The 24,229-nt window shown below is 34.7% G+C and overlaps 1 protein-coding gene and 1 long non-coding RNA gene across 5 annotated transcripts in view; one reads left to right on the top strand and one right to left on the bottom strand.

The window, feature by feature from the left end:
- The window catches only part of LOC122220344, an 87,028-nt gene that overhangs the window by 49,694 nt on the left and 13,105 nt on the right, over positions 1-24,229 (top strand). Inside the window, exon 3 of the long non-coding RNA XR_006202809.1 lies at positions 18,826-18,989. This is a non-coding gene — a long non-coding RNA (uncharacterized LOC122220344). The remainder of the gene's footprint in view (positions 1-18,825; positions 18,990-24,229) is intronic.
- Positions 1-24,229, bottom strand: part of TBC1D32 (TBC1 domain family member 32) — a 200,423-nt gene that overhangs the window by 37,838 nt on the left and 138,356 nt on the right. For all 4 annotated transcript variants that reach the window (XM_042939719.1, XM_042939718.1, XM_042939716.1 and 1 more), the window contains 2 exons: positions 12,949-13,074; positions 7,313-7,396 (listed from right to left, as the gene is read on the bottom strand). In XM_042939719.1, the coding sequence (XP_042795653.1) occupies positions 7,313-7,396; positions 12,949-13,074 (210 nt within the window). The remainder of the gene's footprint in view (positions 1-7,312; positions 7,397-12,948; positions 13,075-24,229) is intronic.

Raw genomic sequence — 24,229 nt, forward strand, 5'->3', positions numbered from 1 at the left:
TGAAAAGTATAATACAGCTAAATATCTTAATAGTAGGAGGAGTGGACAGTGGGCTAAGGGTATACTAATAAGGAGCATTCCTGATGCTATCGAATTCTGTACATCAGGGTAACTTCTAGCAGAAGATGCTGACATCTGTATCAGTGAAGAATGGAATAGTTAAGGATCAAGGTGAGTGAGTTACCCAAAAGGACTACGATACTCCATGTTATATGAGGTTCGGGTCCTTAGTTCTTCCCCATATAAGGAAAGAATACTTCCAGAGTGATCTAGCTGTCTGCCTGAGGAGTCCTTTTACCTCTTCTGGGATTGTGTAAATAATTTCCCCGATCTATGCCTTTTCTAAAAGTTTATGATGCTGTATATTGAGTAAAAACTGAATTCTGCACATTTCAACAGATAATTGTTCCCAATTATGGCTGTTCATCAAATTTCTCTGAGCCTTTTAAAAGTAAAGATAGACAGACTCCACTCCAGACTACTGAAGGAGATTGCTAAGAGTGAATGTCCAGTCATTTGTATTTTTAAAGACCGCTACAGCTTATTCCTTGTACACTGAACTTGAGATCAACATTTAAAGGAAAAAAGGTGAAGTTTAGCTACAGTTAAAATTGGACAGGAATAGTCTACCACACAAATTTCATTTTTAAGAATGTAGTAGTTAAATAATCAAAGAGGCTTTTAAATGAGAATATGGGGGAGGGTATTAAACATACCAAAACAAACATCAAATACCCATTCTAAGAAAACACTAATAATAGAGTGCCTTGGTGGTTCAATCAGTTAAGCGTCTGAATCTTGATTTTGGCTCAGGTCATGATCTCATGGTTCGTGAGCTCAGGACCTACATCAGCTCCATCCTAACCATGGAGCCTGCTTGGGATATTCTCTCTCCCCTCTCTCTCTCTCTCTCTGCCTCACCCCCTACTCGCACATGTGTGTGCACGCTCTCTGGCTCTCTCTCTCTCAAGATACATAAACATTTAAAAAAAAAACCCAATAAACGAAAACAGTAATATTAAATACACATAGGTGACATTAGTGTGAATAAAACCCCATTGAAAAAAATAAAGTTTCAAAATAGGAATAAAGAAGTCAGAAAATAGTTAAATATTTACTAAATATTTTATTTACAGAGCCACTTCAATTTTAAATTTGTTTGATATATGACAACTTGACAAACAGAAATGGATCTTGGGACTACAAAAGTTCATTGAAATAATCTTTTGTTATATGCAACCTGGACTAAATACAATTTATGAAGCAATAATTAAAATCCTCAGAAATAAAACAAAATTGATGGGGTAAAATAAAATTCAATGATAAAAATATATATCTTCAGGGGATTCTGATGTATCACTGGTAACCAATGACTTATTGAAACATGCACATCTATGTGTGAGATACATAATAGGTGCTTAATAAACACTGAGTGAATGAGTAGAAAAATGAATAAATGAATGAACAAGAAATTATACTTCATATCAAATGGAGCAAGGTAGAGATGGAAATGGATATGGATTTAAAAATATTTTCTGTATATTGAAATTAAGTAACAAATGGACGATATAGTTCCTACTCCCTGGAGTCACTATGAAAAACATGTTGCGGATAAAAAAATCAACCAATGACACCTGTAGCATCATAGTTACCCTACTTAATGTCAATTCAGTCACAGTATTAACTATTTGAAATAACCAATCAATTTAATTGTAAATACAATGGTCTCAGAACAAAAAGAGTTGGAAAAACTGGCTTAATATTGACTGAAATTGCTCACTCTGGTAATGAATTATGTTCTATTTTTGGTTTGCAAGCTAGCACACAGAGCAGTAGTAGAAGATATGAAATCTATTCCGCCTGGCACTTGGCTAATGTTGTGGAAAAAATTAATTTTTAGAAGAGTAAAGAACTTCTCCACTGGAGTACATTTCCATGGTTAGAGAAGCAGTTACCGCTTTGTTGTTTACGGATTCTTCTGAAAGCCCTGCTGTATTTGTTATAAAGTCAAAGAACTCTCACCATCCAAAGGAGTCAACCAATCGGTATACTCTCTCCTACCTCCTTCCTTCCCCAGAGACAGTCTGCAGACTCTGTTGCTTCTCTTTTAACATGTGGTTGTAACTATCCATTTTATTCAATTCTTACTGACATAAAATTCAACTTCTTATGGCCAAGCTATTGTGAGTCTCAGTCTCCTAATTGGTATAATCAGCATTATTTGGGGAAAAAAAAGGAATTTTCTTTCCAGGTCTCTATGCAATGACCCTTTCCTGCAAGTCTCCCTTTCTAGTTTTTTCAGCTGTAATAGCCCAGCAGGCCACACTGAGGCCACTCTTTCTGCTCCGTTATCACTTCTTCCTCTTATCCTCCATGATGGCACTAGTCAACTCTGATCACTCTTTCCACTGAAAACCTGTGGCACTTAAAACAAAACCCCTCATTTGATAATAACCCAATTTAAATACCATAATTAAAGGCACATTGCCTGAAATAAAATAGTGAGCTGGAAAATATCAGTTTTCTTTATTTTCTCTTACTAAATGCTGCAATTTACTTAATTCATGATTGTATTACTATTTCCCCTCTTTTGAGGACAATGTAATCCATGTTATATATTTCCTTGCAATTATCAAGTGTACTCACAAACATGCTCCCTAAAAGTAAGATAGAAAAGAGCATATTTGCTGAATGTCCAAAGAAAGTAGAAAATGTGTTTAACTATATATATTAAGGTTAAAAGTATTTTAATAGTCAAAAGGTGAAACAATGCAATATTTTCTGATTTCTTTCCAACTTTTTGATTAAAAGCATAAAGAGTAAAGTCCTAACATTAAAAATAATTACTACCTTTAAAGGAATATTTCTCATTTAAAGAAGCAATTACAGTAGGAAAAAAAATCCCCAACTCATTCCAGGGAATTAAACCAAGAAAAAATTGACATCACTTAAGATTTGGAAAGATACCTATATAGATGTACAAACTGCAATTGTGCAGAAACTTGTTCATTCCTTTTTCTTTAAGGGGATAAACGGCTAAACTAATCTGATTTTTCCAGATTTGCAAATTTTATAATGGATTGAAATCCTGAGGGAACTAACAACAGATGGATGATTGTGTTATTCTAATTTCAGCTACCTTAGGGTTTAAGCAAGCTGTCATTTTTAAAAAGACAATCAATTTCTCATTTCAAGAAACATGAAAAAAACCAATGAATATATCTATCCAGCATTTGCTTTGAAACATCTTTTATATCAAAACATGGTTTTTATTTATTTAAAGTAAATAGAGTGAAATTTTATAATAGGAAACCATTGATTTACTAGCCAAAACAATAAATGATGAAGGGTAAGGATATCTAAAGCTATGGGAAGAAAATGATGTTAGCAATAAGCTTACCCTATCATAATATATACTGTACAATCAATAAATAAGAAGCTACCTTATTTTTGGCTGTACTCTAAAACTCCAGCGGACAGCTGTTCAGCAGGAGCCTTTAAAGAATTTAAATTCACATTTGGAGTTTATCTGCCTCGATCATACATCCAAAAAAGCCAACATCTGAAATCTCCCTCAGCATAATTGAGAAATTTAATACAGGGCAATGAATGTATACGTATTGAGCAATTAGTCTTGTTAAGTATTAGATGATTTATAAAACATATCTACAGAAAATGTGACCCAACAATGTGCCAAGGATAGCTGCAGAAATTGGAGATTATACTGAAGACTAGGGAATGGCCACGCAAATCTCCATAATTACCATTTCTTGTTTCCTCTCTTAGTCACAGACATGACCATTAATCCCTGTATGTTTTCACATACATTTCCAGGCTTATTCATAAAGTTATCATTTTCTTCACAAATGGTCTTCTGCAAAATTCTCTTCACAATTTGTTTTCTTTCCTCTGTACTTCAATTGCCTGATTTTAAATGTGATGATTATGCCTACTGCAAAGTGTAGTTATTCATAGGGTTGAATAAAGAACACACATCAAGTACCTCAGCATACTACTTAGCTCATAAGAGGTGCTCAATATGTATCAATTCCCTTCATTTACCTAAATTTCTGTTTAATACTACCTTATATTTTCCTCTCATTTCTTTGTTCTCACTTCTTATGTTTTATTTCACCCCTTTGCCAAACCTGCATTAAAGGTTACTGTGTAAATAATTAGGTGTATGTTCATATGTGTATATGCAATTACCAATATATTTAGAATTGTTATACAGATGTATTTGTGTGAATACAGATAATTATGTTACAGTATATGTATTTATTTTAATAAAAATATATCAAATACTATATTAAAGATACAAAGGAGTTTGAGACCTAATGGGATAATTGAAACTAGCCGCATACAACAAATATCAAAATAGTAGTTTAAAGTGAATATAATAATGAGCACAGAGGAGGAACATCTACTTAGTAAGAGGGAAGGGAACATTGTAGCTGCAACTTTACAGTTGAGTTGGACATTATCCTATGGGTGTCATGGGAAGAGGAAAGCTCATTCAGGAGGAAGAGGCAGAACAAAGGTTCAGTGACATGAATGCACGGGAGGTCTTTGATAGTGGTAATAGAGTCAGAGGGATAGGCTGGCCCAGACTGGAAGTAAATATTTTTAAGTAAATATGATGTATACTGTCTAACTTGAATAAATATTTAAATGATAATTTCTCCAGCAAACAGAGGAGTCATGCCACCGTAATGAGGAAGAGGAGCAATATCTCTTGATTATCTATTAATCATGAGTCTTTGCTACATCTCTGCTACGTTCACTATCTCTTGTTTACCAACCCTCCCATTCTGGATATTCACCTTTGGCAGATTTCACTCTACTGCATCCTTTACACAGTCACTAAAATAATCTTCCTAAAGTACAGATGAATCAAGTAAGGCTTCTGCTCAGAAATCTCAAAGGATTTAATCTATTGCCTACTAAAATTAAGACAAACTGATTGACATAATTTATGAAGCCCCCCCCTTCATTCTTTTAGCCATTCTTTTATTTGTCAAATATTTCTTAATACTGCCATTCTAGTTGCAGAGGATATGATAGATAAGATATGGAAACTACCCTATAGGAGTTTACTGTCACATGAAGAATTAGACATTAAGTCAGAATGTGAGAAAGATATGACAGAGATGCATATTGGCTTTGTATATGAAGCTAATGATTTAGCAATTTATATTTCCAGCTCACATTTTTCCCCTAAATGCTAGATTCAAATATCCAATCCAGTGTAAAAAAAAAAATTATCTATTTAAATGTATAACAAGCATTCAAAACATAACATAAAATCAAGCTCTTCACCCCCTCTCTCAAACCTATTTCTCCCCCATCTCAGTGTATGATAATCTCATCCTTCCAGTGGTTTGGATCAATAACTTAGAGTCTTTAATTCCTTCCTTTCTCTTACATTCCATAGTCAATCTGTTACTCAATTCTGTTGGCTCTCTAATCAAAATATACCCAGAATCCAAATATTTCTATCTCCCACTGACATCCTCATCCAGACCATTACCATTTTTCAACTGCATCTTCTCAATAGCCTCCTAATCCATCTTCCTGCTTTAGTCCTTTGTCCTCCCTTCAGTCTTTTCTCAACACAGCCACCATCATAGTGATTTTTGTGTAAATCTGAGCATGTGTTCCTATGTTCAAGATGCTACAGTGACTTTCAAAAGCCCTCTATCATCCTTCCCTGTCTGCTTTCAATACCTACAATGCTTCTCCTGTACTTGTGTTCAGACACTCATGTCTCCTTCCTGGTCACTAGCTGGAATTCTCCTCCCCTGAAAATATCTACTTATCTTGCTCCCAACTTCTGCTAGTCTGAACATGATTTAATAATGTAACCTTCGTGCCCAAACAGCACTCTGTAGCCCTCTTCCCTGCTGTGTATTTCTCATTCGCTATCATACTATTTAATATACTGAAACATTTCTTTATTGTCTGTGCTCCCACCAGAAGGCAAGATTTTCTCCTTCTTTTGTTTCCTGCTGTGCTTAAATGCTTAGAAAAATTCTACTAAATACTAGAGAACGATATCCGTTTAATAAACGAATGTGTATTTGGGTGGGGGAAGGAGAAGTTGGCCGTACTAATAGTTTAGGGTTCCTGAAAAATAAATAAAAGGCAAGGAGAGAAAGACATGATGCTGGAGAGGAAGAAAAGGGAAGGATAACATAAGGCCTTAGGTTTTATGATAAGAAGCTTAGACTTTATGCAATGGTCAATGGTGATCTTCCAGGGAATACAGGAATGAATGGTTCAGATTCGCACTTCAAAGATCACTCTGAGAGCAGCACAAAGAATACCTTTGAAGAGAAATCAGATTCTAATCAACAACACCAGGAAAAGAGGCTGTTGTAATACTTGAGGCAAGAAGTAATGGTGGCCTGAACAAAGAAATCAATTAAGTAGATACACTTGAGATCTATTAAGAACACAGAATTAACATGGTTTGGTAATTGGGAAGAAAATGTGGACTTAAATCCACATAAAATGTGGATTTACTCAGTTTCTGGTTTAGATGGACAGTAGTACTGCCCACCAAAATAGACACTGTAGAAAAAGAGTACATATTAATAAGGTCTGATGAGGTGAGGGCCCTGTTGGACATTTCAAGTTTGAGGGCTTCCATAGCACCTCTAGGTGATATTTACCTATCAAGCAGCTGGGAATACCACAATGAAGCTTATAGTTGATCTTTGAATGGAGGATGTGAATCAGAAGTTATCAATATATAAAGTAGGTAAAATCGTACAAACAAATGAGATCACTAGAGGACAGTGAATAGAATCAGAAGAGAAGACACTGCCTTAAAGGAAAATAACTTTTGATGGGTAGATGGGAAAAAAAAGAGCTCAGAAAGGAGTTAGAAAGTTATAAGAAAACTCACACATTTGCACAGAAGAGACTGAAAGATATCTAGATTATCCATAACACCAAGTGAGAGATTTTTTTTTTCAACTTTTTTTTTTTTATTTATTTTTGGGACAGAGAGAGACAGAGCATGAATGGGGGAGGGGCAGAGAGAGAGGGAGACACAGAATCAGAAACAGGCTCCAGGCTCCGAGCCATCAGCCCAGAGCCTGACGCGGGGCTCGAACTCACGGACCACGAGATCGTGACCTGGCTGAAGTCGGACGCTTAACCGACTGCGCCACCCAGGCGCCCCACCAAGTGAGAGATTTTTAAGATGCAAGTTTGTGCATATTTTTAATCTAATTAGCTCTATGAAATATTATCTATTTTTTAGATAATTAAGTACTTTTCAAAATTCAAGATGTTTAAAACGTACCTGTATATTCCACTGAGGGGAAGTAGCATTCAGATGGGCTTTCAGAGAGATGAAGCACAAATTTTTCAAGCAATTCTGGTAAAGCTGTAATAAACAAGAGAATAATTAGGATATTAAAGGTTAAGAATATACATGATAATGCATCTCTAAAGTCACAGACTAGTAGATAAAAGTCATCTGAACTTCTTCACAGTTACACTCTTAAGGGGGTCCAATTCAAAACACATACCACTTTAATATTCATAACAATGTTTCCAATGTAAATTAAATTTTAATTGCTTCACTGAGAACCTATTCAATGTAAAACTGGAAAAGAATCATGTTATCTTTAGATTCTCTATGGATTACTTCAGAACTTGCTAAATGATTTCGATACAGAAAGAAAATCATCACTAATTAGGCTATGATATCTTATCATTATTCACACATACAAAAAAAAACTTATCTGAACTCCAAGACCACAGTCAAGGGACAGTTCTCCTCTTTCAAAACCAGGACATGTTAGGTATTTTAGACACTTTGCAACTTTATATATGTTCAAGACAACTGGATCAAAAGTAAGCTTGCCAGTAACTGGGCAAAGGGTAAGATGCACTGGCAGAAAACAGGAATTTTAGGGCAATGATACTCTTCTGTATGATAAATCTCCCCCATTATACATTTGTTAAAATTTATAAAATGTACATGGCACCTGGGTGGCTCAGTTGTTTAAGCATCTGACTTCGACTCAGGTCATGATCTCATGGTTCATGAGTTTGAGCCTCGCATTAGGTTCATTGCTTTCAGTACAGAGCCCGCTTCAGATCTTCTGTCCCCCTCCCCCACCCCTCCCCCACTCACATGCGTGCGCTTTCTCTCTCTCAAAAAATAAACACTAAAAAAAATTCATAGGATGTACAAACACTAGGAATGAACCCTAATATAAACTATGTACTTTGGGAGACAATGATGTAGGTTCATTGATTGTAACAGGGGTATCGCTCTGATGTGAGATATTTATAGTGGGGAAAGTTGTGCATATATGCAGGCATAGAATGTATATGGGAATTCTGTACTTTCTGCTGAATTTTGCTGCGAATCTAAAGTTGCTCTAAAAAATAAAGTTCATATTTAAAAAAATAGGAAGAGGGGCACCTGGGTGGCTCAGTCAGTTGAGCGGCCGACTTCAGCTCAGGTCATGATCTCGCGGTCCGTGAGTTCGAGCCCCGCGTCGGGCTCTGTGCTGACCGCTCAGAGCCTGGAGCCTGTTTCAGATTCTGTGTCTCCCTCTCTCTGACCCTCCCCCGTTCATGCTCTGTCTCTCTCTGTCTCAAAAATAAATAAAAACGTTTAAAAAAATTAAAAAAAAATAGGAAGAAATGCCTTTCTACTAGTGAACAGTACAGAACTGAGCAAAAAAAAAAAAAAGTAAGCTTTTCTCTGACAATGCCACATAGATATGCCACTGTGTTTGAATTTATTATCCTCAAAATGTATATAACCAGTTGAATTATACTTAATATAGAATCCAAATTATTTTGCTGGAAAGAAATGTATCTTTAAAGCAACTTACAATGTATATTTAGCAAGCAAGTTTAAGTCGTCTTCAAAAAGTTTTTTTTAATGTTTATATATTTTTGAGAGAGACAGAGACAGAATGCAAGTGGGTTAGGGGGCAGAAAGAGAGGGAGACACAGAATCTGAGGCATGCTCCAGGCTATGAGCTGTCAGCACAGAGCCCTGACATGGGGCTCGAACTCACGAGCTGTGAGATAATGACCAGAGCCGAAGTCAGTTGCTCAACCAACTGAGCCACCCAGGTGCCCCAAGTCACCTTTTAAACTATGTATTACATTCAGGATATTGACTCTGATTTACATTAATCAAATGGTCTCTTTTTCATATCCAAGTACATTTTAAGCACATAAGTCACAAAGAAAATTAGTGTTCAACATGTGAAAAATGTAAATCAAATAGGAATAACAACATGTGCTTTCCAATAACTGTAGCTCTGATAAGTCATGTATCACAATATTTTCATGCCTTAAGGTAAAAACAAAATTTACTGAATTCTACTCATATTATGATTTCAAATTAAAGTAAGTATTAAAAAGTATGAGAATGTAATTGTTGAGGATCAGAAAGGGCACCAGTATTGACAATTATTTGAACTTCTAGTTGTTTAAGGGTTCTATCTTCACAGGCATAAGGATAAATTCTCTCACTCACAGAAAAATCTTTCAAAGCTTTTTATCTATGAATCTATACATAAATAATAGCCCTTAGGTGAGAGCTTTCAACCTCCATGTGTTTATGTCACTTAATATTGTCTCTTGAGATTATAATTTTTTAAGAGTATCTTGATGAATTTTAGAAACAATCATTCTGAATTCAATGATACAAATAAGAGGTGAGATACACATGAGTAGCAAAGGTTATATAAAAAGTTAGTTTTAAAGTGGAAATATCCATTTAAAATTATAATCATTCTCATTTTAGCACAACCATATGTTTGCTATGTGTTATGCACACAAGTAAAATGTTTGAATTAATGAGAAAAGTCACAGCATACTGCTAAACAATTCTTTGAATCCTATGCCCCAAATCAGGGTTAGCCATCGGACAGACACCTAAACAAACTCCATGAACTGGGAAAATTCTTTATCACATCTGTGAGGGAGGTAAACACAATATGATTTGAAACTTAATAGCCACCAGACTAATTGCAGGTGTTTGCAAAGCACACTATTTTCTGGGAAGTACTGATCTTGAAATGCAAAATTATGCTATTAGATCCATACACTGAGAGCTTTTAGATAAAGTAATTCTAGACATCATATGCAAAAATGGCATTACCAAACTATCTGAAGAAGGTTCTGGATTTCTGGTTCCAATACAGTATATTCATTTTGCCCAGCAACCCTTATGAACAGCACTAGGCACTTCCAAATATTTTGAGAGATAGGCTATAGTCATGGAATAATACTAAAAACTAATCTACACGTGGTACTTGCCTTTTCAATGTTCTCAAGTAGCTTATATTCATTCTTTCCTCTATATTTTTAAAGAAAATTTACTTTATATAATTATAGATTCAGAAAGTTCTGAGGACAGTACAGAGATAACTTCCTTTATCCCTTCATTTAGACTAGGTCTGCTTTGACAAATTCTTCATCTGAAAATGTCTTGATTTTCTATTCCTGAAGACTATTTTCAGTGCTTGAATGTCACACTACTCCCTCTGTCCTCCATCTTTTCTGGTGAGAAATCAACAGTATTGATTTTCCCCTGTAGGTAAGATGTTGTTTCTTCTGGGGCGCCTGGGTGGCTCAGTCCGTTAAGTGTCCGATTTCATCTCAGGTCATGATTTCATCATTCATGAGTTCGAGCCCCGCGTCCAGCTCTGTGCTGACGGCTCAGAGCCTGGAACTTGCTTCGGATTCTGTGTCTCCCTCTCTCTCTCTGTCCCTCCCCTGCTCATGCTCTGTCTCTATCTTCCAAAAATAAACAAACGTTGAAAAAAATTTAAAAAAAGATGTTTCTTACCTTCTCTGCTTTCAAGATTCTTTTTGTCTTTAGTTTTTATTTTTTAAATTTATTTTAACGTTTATTTTTGAGACAGAGCATGAAAGGGGGAGGGGCAGATAGAGAGGGAGACACAAAATCCAAAACAGGCTCCAGGCTGTCAGCACAGAGCCCGACATGGGGCTCGAACTCACGGACCACGAGATCATGACCTGAGCCGAAGTCAGACGCTTTACCGACTGAGCCACCCAGTTGCCCCTTGTCTTTAGTTTTTAAAAGTTTGACTATACGGTTAAGCGTCCGACTTCGGCTCAGGTCATGATCTCACGGTCTCTGAGTTCGAGCCCTGCGTCAGGCTCTGTGCTGACTGCTCAGAGCCTGGAGCCTGTTTCAGATTCTGTGTCTTCCTCTCTCTCTGACCCTCCCCCATTCATGCTCTATCTCTCTCTGTCTCAAAAATAAATAAACGTTAAAAAAATATTTAAAAAAAAAAAAAAAAAAGTTTGACTATATTGTGTCTTGGTGTGAGTTTCTTTGGGTTTACCCTGGTTGTGGTTCTTGAATCCACAAGTTTAGGTTTCTTGAAAATTTGCAAAGTTTTAACTAAATTTCTTCAAATACATTTGTAGTCCTAACCTCTTTCCAGGTCTCCAATGACATGTTAGATCTTTTGTTATGGTTCCATAAGTCTCTGGGACTCTGTTAATTTTTTTTTGTTTTTCAGTCTATTTCCTCTCTGTTAATACCTTCAAGTTTACCAATCCTTCCTTCTGTCCTTTCCAATTTATTGTTGACCAATCCATTTAGCTTTTTATTTTGGTTACAGTATTTTCATTTCTAAAATGTCCTTTTGGATTTTCTTTATTTCTTTGTTGATACTTTCTAATTTTAAATTTGCATGTGTGAGACAAAAAAAACATGTGTGGAAGGGAGGGAAGGAGGGGTGGTGGCCCTGTTACTACTGAGTGATGGTAAAAATCCTGAACTTTCGACCGGAGTCTCCTCTGATACAATCCTAGTAAGGAGCAGCAAGGGTGCCCCATTACTGCCAGGTAAGGATGGAAGTCCAGGCTATGCCCAAGTCTTGCTAGCAGGATTCTCTATGGTGGGTTCTATGGTTGGATTAAAGCGGTCACTTTCTATAAAAAGTATCTTGATAGGCTACCCCTCTCCTGCTCCTTTTGGTTAAAGAGAGTATGCTTTTATTGACCCCGCCTTTTGAGCCTATGACTTGATGGCCTTCTTAATCACTCTTTCTAGGATATACTAGGCAAAAAGAAAATTCAGAGAATTCACCTCTGAGGTGCCCACAAATATATACTACTTGTCTCTGAAAATGTAATTTCTCCAACAACAAAATATATTTTTCCCACTTTTAATTTTATAACAAATGATACAAATATGAAAACCATAAAGCATGGCTAATAAAGTGGACAATTTTAAATTATAGTTTACAAAAAAAATCTATCATATGTTTACATTAGAACCTTTTCCTTAGACTTTTATTCAAAATAATGTTCATTTAAAAATGATGATTTTTAGAAAACAAATGCACAACTATGTGAATATAAAACAAATTATTTGCTAGTTTAGGAAACATAGCCATCACCTCAAAATAAAATTCCAATTTCCTTAAGAGTAACTACATTTATTTGGCTGGATGTGGCAGAGTTTTAAAATATGTATCAATAAAAAAGTCAATCAAGTTTCCAAAAATGTAGCAGTATGGTAAATTCAGGGGAAAGCTGGTGAAACCAAGCAAATTATTACCTAGGTAAAGTCAGATCAGTATTCAATTTTGCTTACCAAGACCTCTTAGTTTAAAAAAAAGTTTTGTTGTCTCTCAGATTTTAATTTTTTTGATAGTTTATGTGCTGCCTACAATTTTACTGGTATTAGGGAGTAAGGGTCGGTGGGCATCTTCCTCCATATTCTTTCTGGCCTCCAGCTTCCTTGCATCTCAGATTTTAATTTTTGTTTTCAAGGATCCTAAGTTTCTCAGAAGTTAATGGACTTCTGGAATGAGTATTATGTATTCTAGACATGCCAGTACTAATCCACAGGAAACACAACTTCCATTAATATAATTTTCATGCAAAAAATCCCCCACAAAAATTAAACAACGTACTCACCACTTCCACTGATTATATCGGGTTTGGCCTTCATCATTTTGCAAAACTGTTTTCGGCAGTTTTCTATCCACTCAGTTTGTTTATCAGACATTTTGAAGCATAATAAAAGATTGCCAAGATCATTGTCTAATAAGAAACATAGCTATATTATGATGAGAAACACTGAAAAATAAGTATTAATGTTAAATATCTAAATAGTTACAAATTCCAGAAAAAGTATAGTATATGGCTTTCAAAAGAAAACATTTTCTGTAATTACATCTTATACGATCAATTGCTATTTATATTTATTAAATGCCCAGAAAAAATTTAAAAGCTCACAAAATGGACTGACTTATAACCATAATGCTTGAATATTCTTTTTCTTATATGAAAGTGACTCATTACTGAGTATTTGAATAGACATCAAATAACAGATGTAATAAATGTAAGATTTCATTACATATATGGACATGAACATTATACTCTTATTTCATGCACATTGATATACAATTTTATTAATTCCTTTAAAAGCAAAAAGAAAACATAAGCATAGAAAAATTTCTAGTCAATCATTTATTTCCACTTCTTGCAAAAAATTATACTGAAAATGGATGACGCCAAAATATAACTTCTTTCTAAGCAATTTCATGAATACATGGGAACTTTCATCTAATTTTACTTTTCCATGTTAAATTTAGTTTTATTCCCATGAGATTTTTCCATCTTCCACTTTAATTTCATTCTTATGAGATTTAGCATTAGAAAACATCTATTAATAATATATTAAGTAAGGACTTTGGCATCCCTAAGAAAAGGATATACAAGTATTTATTCAAACAAACATATATAATATCTTCCCACATATATGTAGGCAAAGATTCAAGGGAAAGAAAAAAGAAGCAAAAATGTTATTTTCTAGAAGATCATGGGGGAATAGGTAGTCACATGAATTCATACCTTTTAACTTTCTTTGAAAGAGATTTTTGGGATCAAAAAGGAAAAAACCACCTTTTGAAAATAAAGGGTCAAAGGCCTGACTGCTCCTGCCCAAAGATGTGTCTGGGAACACTACCAGCACAAGTACATCTGCCTAAGCTCTATTTGGGGTGATAAATCCCACCGGGAAATAACAGTGGTCAATCTAATACCAGAGATAGTTTCAATCAACTCTTCTTTTCAAAAATAAAATAAAATAAAATTATAATAAAACAGGTCCTTATTCTTAGAGCTTTAAAAACTTAATCATCCTACCATACCAAACTGTTCTATTTTTTTCATTCAATACTTGTAAAAATATATTCAATAAATATGTATGGAGCTCCTACATACAAGATATGTATGTATCTTGGCTACAACAATTAAGACAAAGTCACTTGCCTTAATGAATACCACATGACATAAACCGTATGTTTGTATGCCTGTATATATATATATGTGTGTGTGTGTGTGTGTGTGTGTGTATAATACTGCAATTAAGACATATCATTCCTATGATCTAAATTGGTTTTATTTAGTCCTAAAAAAGCAGATATATATATATATATATATGTCACACAGCTCCCATGGTTATGAAATCTAAAATAATATAATTAAATATATAAATCATAATTTATGTAAATATGTCCTTATTTGACATGTAGGTCACAAAAAAAGCCTTTGCATATCAAAGCTACATATTCTTTTATACAAACATGAGTATACAAGTAAACATACCAAAGATATGCATACTCACACAAATATACACGAGTCAGAAAGAATTGTTTGTTCAAAGAATGTGTAATTCAGATACTTAGTATAAATATTCTCTTTGAATATTAAGACCAAAATAATCCTGTAACATTTCATAAATAGCCTCAATCAGAAACAATAACTAGAGAAAAATTAAAGTGATTAAATCAAAGTAAAAATGATTCTTTGAAATAAAAACTCTCAAAACCTTTAACCTAAACTCAAGAAATACCAAAGCTGATAATTTTGTTGAAAATTATGTTACTAATAACAACGTTATAATGTTAAATGTATCTTAACATGACTTAGGTAAAATACTTAATGCAACACAGCATTAAAATAAGTTTTTGTAGTTTCCATTTAGAATATCTACATAACTTACTTCCCAAGAACAAACTACCTAGAGTCTAATAGGAATCACTAGTGGCACATGACCGCAAAGACAAATGCAGTTTTTCATCTCTCTTTCCTCCTCTAGGTCTTTTCCATCCTTGTGTAATCTGTCTTCTAACTACAATCTCCTTCAAGTAGAAGATGCCCACATAGCTCTTTCATAAATTACCTGCTATTTAACAATCCTATATTATTCTTTCCCTCTTCCCTCCCTCTGTCCATTCCTTCACATTTGCTATTCTGTTTCGCTTTTCATCATCTCATTCTAAGAAAAAAAGCACAAGGCACCATAATTGTAAACAGTGCTGAAGCAGCAGATGTGGTATGCATATGGATCTACCAGTCAGTGGAAGAGCTAAAGGGTCCAGTTTACCTGGAAATTGGAATTTGGGCTGTCAGAGGGGAGGGTGGGTAATGGTTATTGAAGAGGGCACCTGTTGGGATGAGCACTGGGTGTTGTATGGAAACCAATTTGACAATAAATTTCATATTAAAAATAAAGAAACATTAAAAAAAATTAAAAAAAAAAAAAAAGAAATCTGTTAGGACCAAAACAGCTAACATAGGCACCATTACCTGGGTGTGCTGCCACAAGGACTTCCAAATGTCTCCCTCACAATGAACTAACCTATTCAGTCACAGACAATGATTGACAACCAAAGGCCTCCCCTAATTAAAAGGTGTCAATACAACCTACAGACAGGCTAACTTGAAAGTACAGCTTACACAAGAAGGATAATTCAAGATTTTCCAACCCTCTCCCAAGTTCGCCTACCACTCTTCCTACTTTTGTGCAGAGTAAAGTGGGAAGTCCAGAGAGAGGCCAAAGGTGTTACATAAGCAAAGGCTCTTGGACATGGAGAATGAGGCAAGAGGAAATAAATCATAGGAACGGTAGTATAAGGAATACAATAACTCTAAATTAGTGATTATGTGAGTAGAGCAAATATGAATCTGGTGTTGTCCAAAAATTTCTATGTTTATAACAACACAAAAGAAACCCAGAGTTTTGTCTCTGGTCATGATATGGGTACTGGGAATAGACCTGCTGTCCTGCTGTAAACAACATGAAAAATAAAATATAATAAACAACTGTTTTCAAACATTGGCCAATAGGCTGTAGAGGACTGTTTTGCTGGAGAAAAGGGAAACTAATGTGGTGAGCTTTATAAATTTTTTTAAATTTAAACAAACAAACAAACAAACAAAATGTGGTCAGCTTTACACCTGGGCTTTCTTCTTGAAGGCAATTCCAAGATCACTATGCAGGAAGGGGGATGCCATGGAGGTCTTCCAAAGTTGAAGAGACAGAAGTCAAATTGCAGAGACAGACTGAGGAGACTAAAATTTATAGATTATAGTACTGAAAAGAGCAGAGCCAAAAACTAGAGAGATCTGTGTAAATCTTTGTCAAGCTGATTGCGAAATACTCAGCTCTGCAAATGAAGAGTGAAACCCCACAAAGTTGGGCAAAAAACAGTTGGAAACTTGTAAAATGAACAATTCCCAGAGCATACATGGTTGCTACCAGATGTCCAAGTTCCAGGGTGAAGAGTCCTTAACTACCAGGCAGTTAGTAATAGTATTAAGTTAGCAATAAAGGCAATTCTACACTCACCCTAATCAAAAAATCAAAGCCTTGAAAAGATCAAACTGATCTGTAACTTGACAGCACTCCAAAAAATGTTTAAAGAAAACCAAAATCCCGCATTCAACAGTGTGATATCAATAACATCTCATATCTAATAAAAAAAAAATCACTAACATGAGAAAAGGGAAAAATGTGGCTCAAACCAGTAGCTAAATCAACTAATAGATGAAAGAACTAAAGTGATATGATTAGCAAAGATTTTAAAGTAGCTATTTTTAAGTATTTAAAGAAAATATGAACAAAATCAAAAGCTTTGCTACAATTTAAACCAATTGTAGTTTATCAGTACTGGAATTCCACTTAGTAAAAACAGACAGCATATGGTACATGTAACAAACTGGATGAATCTCAAAACTACTATGCTGAAAAAAATTAGGCGCAAAAGTATCCTATATAATTCTATTTGTATGAACCACTAGTTATAGGAAAACTAATCCTTGGTAGCTCTTCTCAAATGGACTACGTTTTGTTCTCAGGGAGGTATTTCAGCAGTCTTTAGAGACATTTCTGATTGTCACTGATTGTACAGTGGGGAATACAGAGACAGTTCTACTGGCATCTAGTGGGTAGACCAGGGATGCTGCTAAAAATCCTACAATGCATAGGACTGCACCCTCTGGTAACAAGCAGTTACCCACCCCCAAATATTAAGAGTGCTGAGGATGAGAAATCCTAATCTACAGTAGTGGGGGGAAAATCAGTAGTTGCCTGAGACTGGGAGTAGAGAGAAGATGACTGCAAGGGACAAAGGGAACTTTTGCAGGGTCATGAAAATGTTACATATTTGATTATGGTGGTGATTATGTGTGCAAAAGTATGTCAAAATTCAAACTATTCTTAAAATGGATGCATTCTGGGGTGCCTAGTTGGTTCAGTCAGTTGAGCAGCCAACTCTAGATTTCAGCTCAGATCATCATCCCAGAGCTGTGGGACAGAGCCCCGTGTTGGACTCTGTGCTGAGCATGGGGCCTGCTTGAGAGTCTCTCTTTTCCTCTCCCTCTGCCCCTCCCCCGTGTATACACACACACACACACACACACACACACACACACACACACGCTCTCTCTCAAAAGAAAAAAACAGATGCATTCGTTGTATATAAAAAAAATTGAGTATACTTACATACATGTATGTAAATGTTGATATAATTGAAAATGTCAGTGAGTAAAATCTTCTAAGCATATTAGTTTCACTAAAATATGAGCAATTATAGTTCCTAATTTGATATAAAGTCTGTATTAGAACTCAATATTTCATAAGAAAGCATGTGCATATTATCAATTACATAGTTTTTAAAAAGAGGAAGATTATTACAAAATTACATGATCTTTGGGGGCAGTGAGGGAATTTTTCTTTCTCTGAAGAGCACTGTACAATTATATTTTTATGAAAAATAAAATACCTTGACCAGAAAAAAAAAACTTAATAAACCTTAATTAAGTATATGAGAATGTATAGAGGTGCCTAGGTGGCTCAGTTAGTTAAGTGCCTGACTTCAGCTCAGGCCATAATTGGGCAGTTTCTGAGTGCAAGCCCCGCATTGGGCTCTATGCTGACAGCTCAGAGCCTGCTTTGGAGTCTGTGTGTGTGTGTCTCTCTCTGCCCCTCTCCCACTCACACCCAGTGTGTCTGTCTGTCTCTCTCAAAAATAAACATTAAAAAAAAAAAGTAAATGTATGGGCATGTATAAATGATTCACTTGCAAGAACCCTAATCACAATATTAAAGTGTTTTCAAGTATATAGATTTTTAAAATCCTCATTACATCTTCTTATGAGATTCTGGCTCCTTTCTGGGTACAATCCAGTCTCCTATAATGAAATGAATATTTACTTCTTAGGGTTAAATGAGAAAAAAAATATCCTACTTCCCCATGAGGAATCCAGGTTTATATTCTATACACTAAATATAAAATTCCCTTAATGCAAATTTTTATATAAAATGTGTTTATATATTTCTAACCCTACAATATTATTTTTAGAGAAATTAAAATACCATAATTTAGTTCCAGTACATTAATTACACATCTAGCTATGAAGTTCCCATAATAAACTACTGTTTTGATTTCCAAAGAAAGGTTTGGTGTGTCTAATGAGTTTATGCTCTTCTCTTTGCTCCTTCAGACTATGATTTACAGACAATGAAAAATGGGAAGAGAAAGTTAAAAAATCTGTTTTAAACTAATTCCTTACTACCATCGAGGAAAAGAGAAAAAAAAATCAAGTTTAATGTTCACCAATCACAGCTGATAATATTCCATATCTGAACTCTGAAATTCTTTGTTATGGTGAGCATAATCTTTTCATTCTCGAAGATATTATATCATTTTCCTCAAAAGATTATTATATAGAAATATATTGATTATAAGACTATTATGGACAACATATAAAGAACCTCAGTTTCAAAGGGAGGAAAAATATAATTTCAGTATAAATACAGAGAAAACCTGCTATTTACACAGAAACTTTTAGTAATTCTTTCCTAGATGTAATTGTGAATGCCCACTTTATACAGATTATTTTAACAGATTGTACAAAAGAAACAAAATAAATGGAAGATTTCATAAACTAACTACCAATAGATTCCTAGGCTTAATTCAGATAGTCATCTTTGTATTATCCTAAACCTTATTTGTGTAATATTTGCTTTCCACATCTCTTTATCTTCTTCCATGTAGTTTAACATAGTCCTTTCAGTTTACTCTTATTATAATAAACAACGGAAAACTTTGGAGCCATCTTGGAGAACAAAGATGCTTAAATTCTCTATTAGTTTTCTGTATATCTCTAAATTTGGGAGTATCTAAATTCATTACACATTTTTATTCTATTTGAACTAAATGGGCTTTTAACACATGACATCCATATTTTATACAGATTATTCCTCATTGTGGAATTATCATACCACTTTTCTTTTTTTTAAATATGTGATAATCATTTACCATAAAAGAACTGGGTCATGTTTTTAAAAAATGGGGACTTAGTTTTCCCTTATCACCTGTACCTAAACTAGCAGGTGATCTGTCTCCCCTGGTTGCCACAGATGTTTGTTTCAAACACGAAGTAACAGGTACATGAAAATAAGAAGTTTTATTATTCAAAAGAAAATATTTATTCTGATTTTTAAACTAAGTATCTCAACAGCTGCAGCTCAAGATTTGCTGCATTGAAAGGAAACCATAATCTCATACTCCCAGTCTCCTCAGCAGAATGTCAAATAAACTATTTACCTTTATCTGCAGAAAATATATCTTAATTACAGGTTAGAAACAGTAAGAAAAAAGACTAAGAAAATGTCTGATCTGACATAGGCCTAAATTAGTAGTTGATAATTCATCATAAAAAATATAGACTGTATGTGCAAGACATAATACAAAAAGCTTTTAATATCATAACAAACAATATCCATCATTATGCTGCATTATATTTCATGTAGCATCATAATATTTTCAAAGTACTTTCACAGTTTTTCCTATGGGGTTCTGTTTTTAGTTGACTGGAGGAGGAATGGTAATCCTAAATCTTACTGAATTTATCAGACTAGCAATGAAGGCAATCTGGCCTACTCAACGTGTTAATTAGGTAATTTTCATTCTTTTATTAAAATATAGTTGCCATTATATTTCATCTCATTCTTCTTTTTTTTTCTCTTAAAAAGCTTATTTCTGGGGTGCCTGGGTGGCTCAGTCAGTTGAGCGTCCAACCTCAGTTCAGGCCATGATCTTGTGGTTCATGATTTCAAGCCTTGCAGTCAGGCTCTGTGCTGAAAGCTCAGACCCTGGAGCTGCCTCAGATTCTGTGTCTCCCCTTCTCTCTGCTCCTACCCCACTCACACTCTGTCTCTCCCTCTTTCCCAAAAATAAACATGAAAAAAAAAACTGCATAAAAAAAGTGTTTTTCTACATACAATGTAGGTAGTATTCCAGTTTTGATCTATACTATTAGGATTGTATAATGGATTGTTATCCCATTTGTAAATTTAAAAAGACATGATATAATTAATCAGGGACACAGGCATGGACTTAATGTCTGAAAAGACAGAAATAATCAAAGTGTCAGCAAAAAGAAGCATCAGTGGATAAAGAATTAAACTCAATAAGGACATGAAAATTTATTAAACAAAATCAATAAAGATTAATGAGAACCATCTTGTTAAAATAAGAACATTGTTCCAACGACCAAATTACAGTATTTGTGAATTTGTAAATTTCAATGTCTTTTAATGTGAATGATCTAAAATACGAGCATGTCTTGAGAGCTAGGATAAAATATGCTGGCATCATAAGAATGTAACTACAAAACCCACGAACTTCATTACTCATTTACTGCACAATGTCTAGCTCCAGAGACAGAGAAGATGGTACCCTTGTTCTTCAGTTAACACCTCTAATTCAGAAGCTTTATTAACATTTGTTTCTTTATATTGAAGAAAATACACTACAATAATTATTTTATAAGCAGTAGTCTGCAATTATAAAATGTTCAAGATAAATTTATATATAATACCCATCAAAAAGCCTTTCAATTCCCCAACATATTAGTAATACACTGCCAATGGTTTGCATTTTCATTTATGCTTTTATAAAGTACCAAACCTATGCAAATAATATACATTTAATACAGTGGCTTAGATTCATGTTTCTCACTTAAGAACAGAATATAGTCCTCACAGACTTTTGATGAATACATAGAACCTAATGATCAACATATATTTTATACTGAATTCATTCAGAGCTGAAAATCTACAAACTGAAAAGCAAGTTCTAACTGGAATTCAATTTTGTATGATATCCTCCCTCCTTTCCTCATTAATTGAAGAAGGAAAAACTACTTCATGTTGGGGTGGGGGAAGATATTAGAAAGAGATTATATCTCACATATTATTTAAAATGATCGGTTTTCTCATATATGAATAATGCCATCTAAAAATATCTGAACAATCAGACCATAAAGATTTTAACATTATGTGATGTATTCCATTAAAGGGAATGATTATCACCATGGAACTTACTCTTTTATATAGTATCTGAAAGAGAATGTTGTGCCAGGCAGAAAATCAATTTCCTATCAGATAAGTAAAAATGCAGCAGAGGAAGCAGTAAAGTTAAGCTATTGAAGCTACAAAGAGATTAAATTTGAAGTAATCACAGAATAAAGGCTGTGTATTTTTTTTTGGTTATTTTTTTCAATTTTGGAAAAAAATGAATGCCAACTATATATATAGCTTTTATGTGCTATAAAACCATAAACTACCACTTTGTAAATGATAAAACAACTATAATAAAGGTGTCTACCTCATGAATGATATATACAGAAGTCTAGCTCAAAGTACTTTCTAACTGCAAAGCTGTTGATGCTCTAAAAAATGAGTCCCATCAGAGATTATTCTAGGTATGAGAAAAATTTCTAAATTTACTTCAGATTAGCCTGAAAGGAATTCCCAATGTCCACTGACAAAGATGTGGAAGATAGAGTCTGATGATGGAAAAAATAAAAGGAGAAAAAATTCAATGTTAATTCATCCATTCATTAAATATACGTTTATTATTGTCTACCACCTAAGGCAGACAGCATTTTTGTCTCATAGAAATTACATTGTAGGGAGCAGTGAACAAAATACACAGCTCAAAGTAAGGTATAGTGTGGTAAGAGAAATCCACTGGGAGGCAGAGAGATGTAAGGGAAGAAGTATATTTTAGATAAGGTGGAGATAACTTCTCTGAAGAAGTAACATCCAGACTAAGCATAAAAGGTTTAGAAGGAACTGTGTGAAGAGGAGGAGTCAGTACTCCAGGAAAAGGGAACATCAACAGCAAAGGCTAGAGGCATAAACTTGACGTAGTCTAAGATGTGAAAGAAGTTCCCAAACCACTTATCTGATAAGGAATTTATATCTAGAATATATAAAGAACCTTTACAACTCAGTAATAAAAAGATAAATAATTTAAAAATAGGCAAAGGATGTGAATAGTCATTTCTCCCAGGAATATCAGTCTTCAGGGGAATGCAAATCAAAACCACAATGAAATAGCACTTCACATCCTACTGGATGGCCAGATCACAACATATGATGATGATGATGATGTGGAGAAATGAGAACTCTCATAACACTGTTGATGAAAAGGTAAAATGGCAAAGCTTCTTTAGAAAACAGTGAAGGTTCCTCAAACTATTAAACACAGAATTACCATAAAACTCAGCAATTCAATTTCTAGGTATATATTCTAGAGAAAAAATATATATGTTCATGCAGAAACTTGTATGTGAATGTTTACAGCACCATTATTTATAATAGCCAAAAGGTGGAAACAGGAAGCCTGGGTGGTTCAGTAGGTTGAGCATCACTTGATTTCAGTTCAGGTTATGATCCCAGGGTCATGGAATTGAGCCCCGAGTTGGACTCCATGCTGAGTGGGGAGCCTGCTTGGGATTCATTCTCTCTCTCTCACTCTCCCTCTTGCCCCTCCCCACTGCTTGCACATGCTCTCTAAAAAAAAGTAAAAATTAAAAAAATTTAAACAGATTTTTAAAAGGTAGAAACAATCCAAGTGTCTATCACCAGATAAATATGTAAACAAATTGTGGTATATCCACATAATGGAGTATTAATCATAAAAAGGAACAGAGTACTTATCCATACTACAACATGAAAGAACCTTCTAGATGAACCTTGGAGACATTATGCTAAGGGAAGAAGTCAGTCACAAAATACTGCATACCACACTATTCCATTCATAAGAAAAGCACAAATTAAGAAATCTCTAGAGACATAAAGGACATTAGTGGTTGCTTAGGGCTGAGAGAGGGAAGTGGGGGAAGACGGGTACTGGGTTTCTTCTTCAGGTGGTAAAAACGTTCTAAAGTTGTTTGTGGTGATGGTTGTACATATCTACTAATATACTAAAAACTACTGAACTATACACACTTTCAATGGATGAATTGTATAGTATGTTAATTACATTCTGAAAGCTGTTTTTAACAAAACAAAACAAAATAAGACCCGCATGCTTATGTAGAGTATGTAGGATAATTACTATAGAGAGAAAGGCCATGAGATGACTGAAAGAGCAATGGAAAGGAAAACAATGGGAAAGTGACACATTTGTTTATACAGCTGGCTCACATTAGTTGATACTCTGTGTACTTAGCTCAAAGGAAGTTAACTTCATATTTTGGGTTGTTTTGTTTTAAGGAAGGGCCTCTGGAGGGATTATATGGGTAAGAATGACTATGGAGGACTTCCTAGGACCACTCAGAAGTTCACTTAAATTAGGAGTTACTAATATTTGAGGCTTTCAATGAGTAGCCATCCAAATTTCTAAGGTCAAAGAGAAGCAATCAATGCCACATGGCCCTGATGTCAGTGGCCCTGTAAATCAGTGCTGGCTTCTACCACTGTGTTGGCCCTGTCAGGAGTACTAGAAACATATAAGCAATGACACACACAAAAAACTTACTCTCTACTTTGAAGACACCAACCCCAGCTGAGTGAATATATATACAAATGGTTTCCTGATAAAGACAGGCT

The sequence above is a fragment of the Panthera leo genome, chromosome B2 (genome assembly GCF_018350215.1).
Source record: "Panthera leo isolate Ple1 chromosome B2, P.leo_Ple1_pat1.1, whole genome shotgun sequence".
Taxonomy (NCBI): Eukaryota; Metazoa; Chordata; class Mammalia; order Carnivora; family Felidae; genus Panthera; species Panthera leo.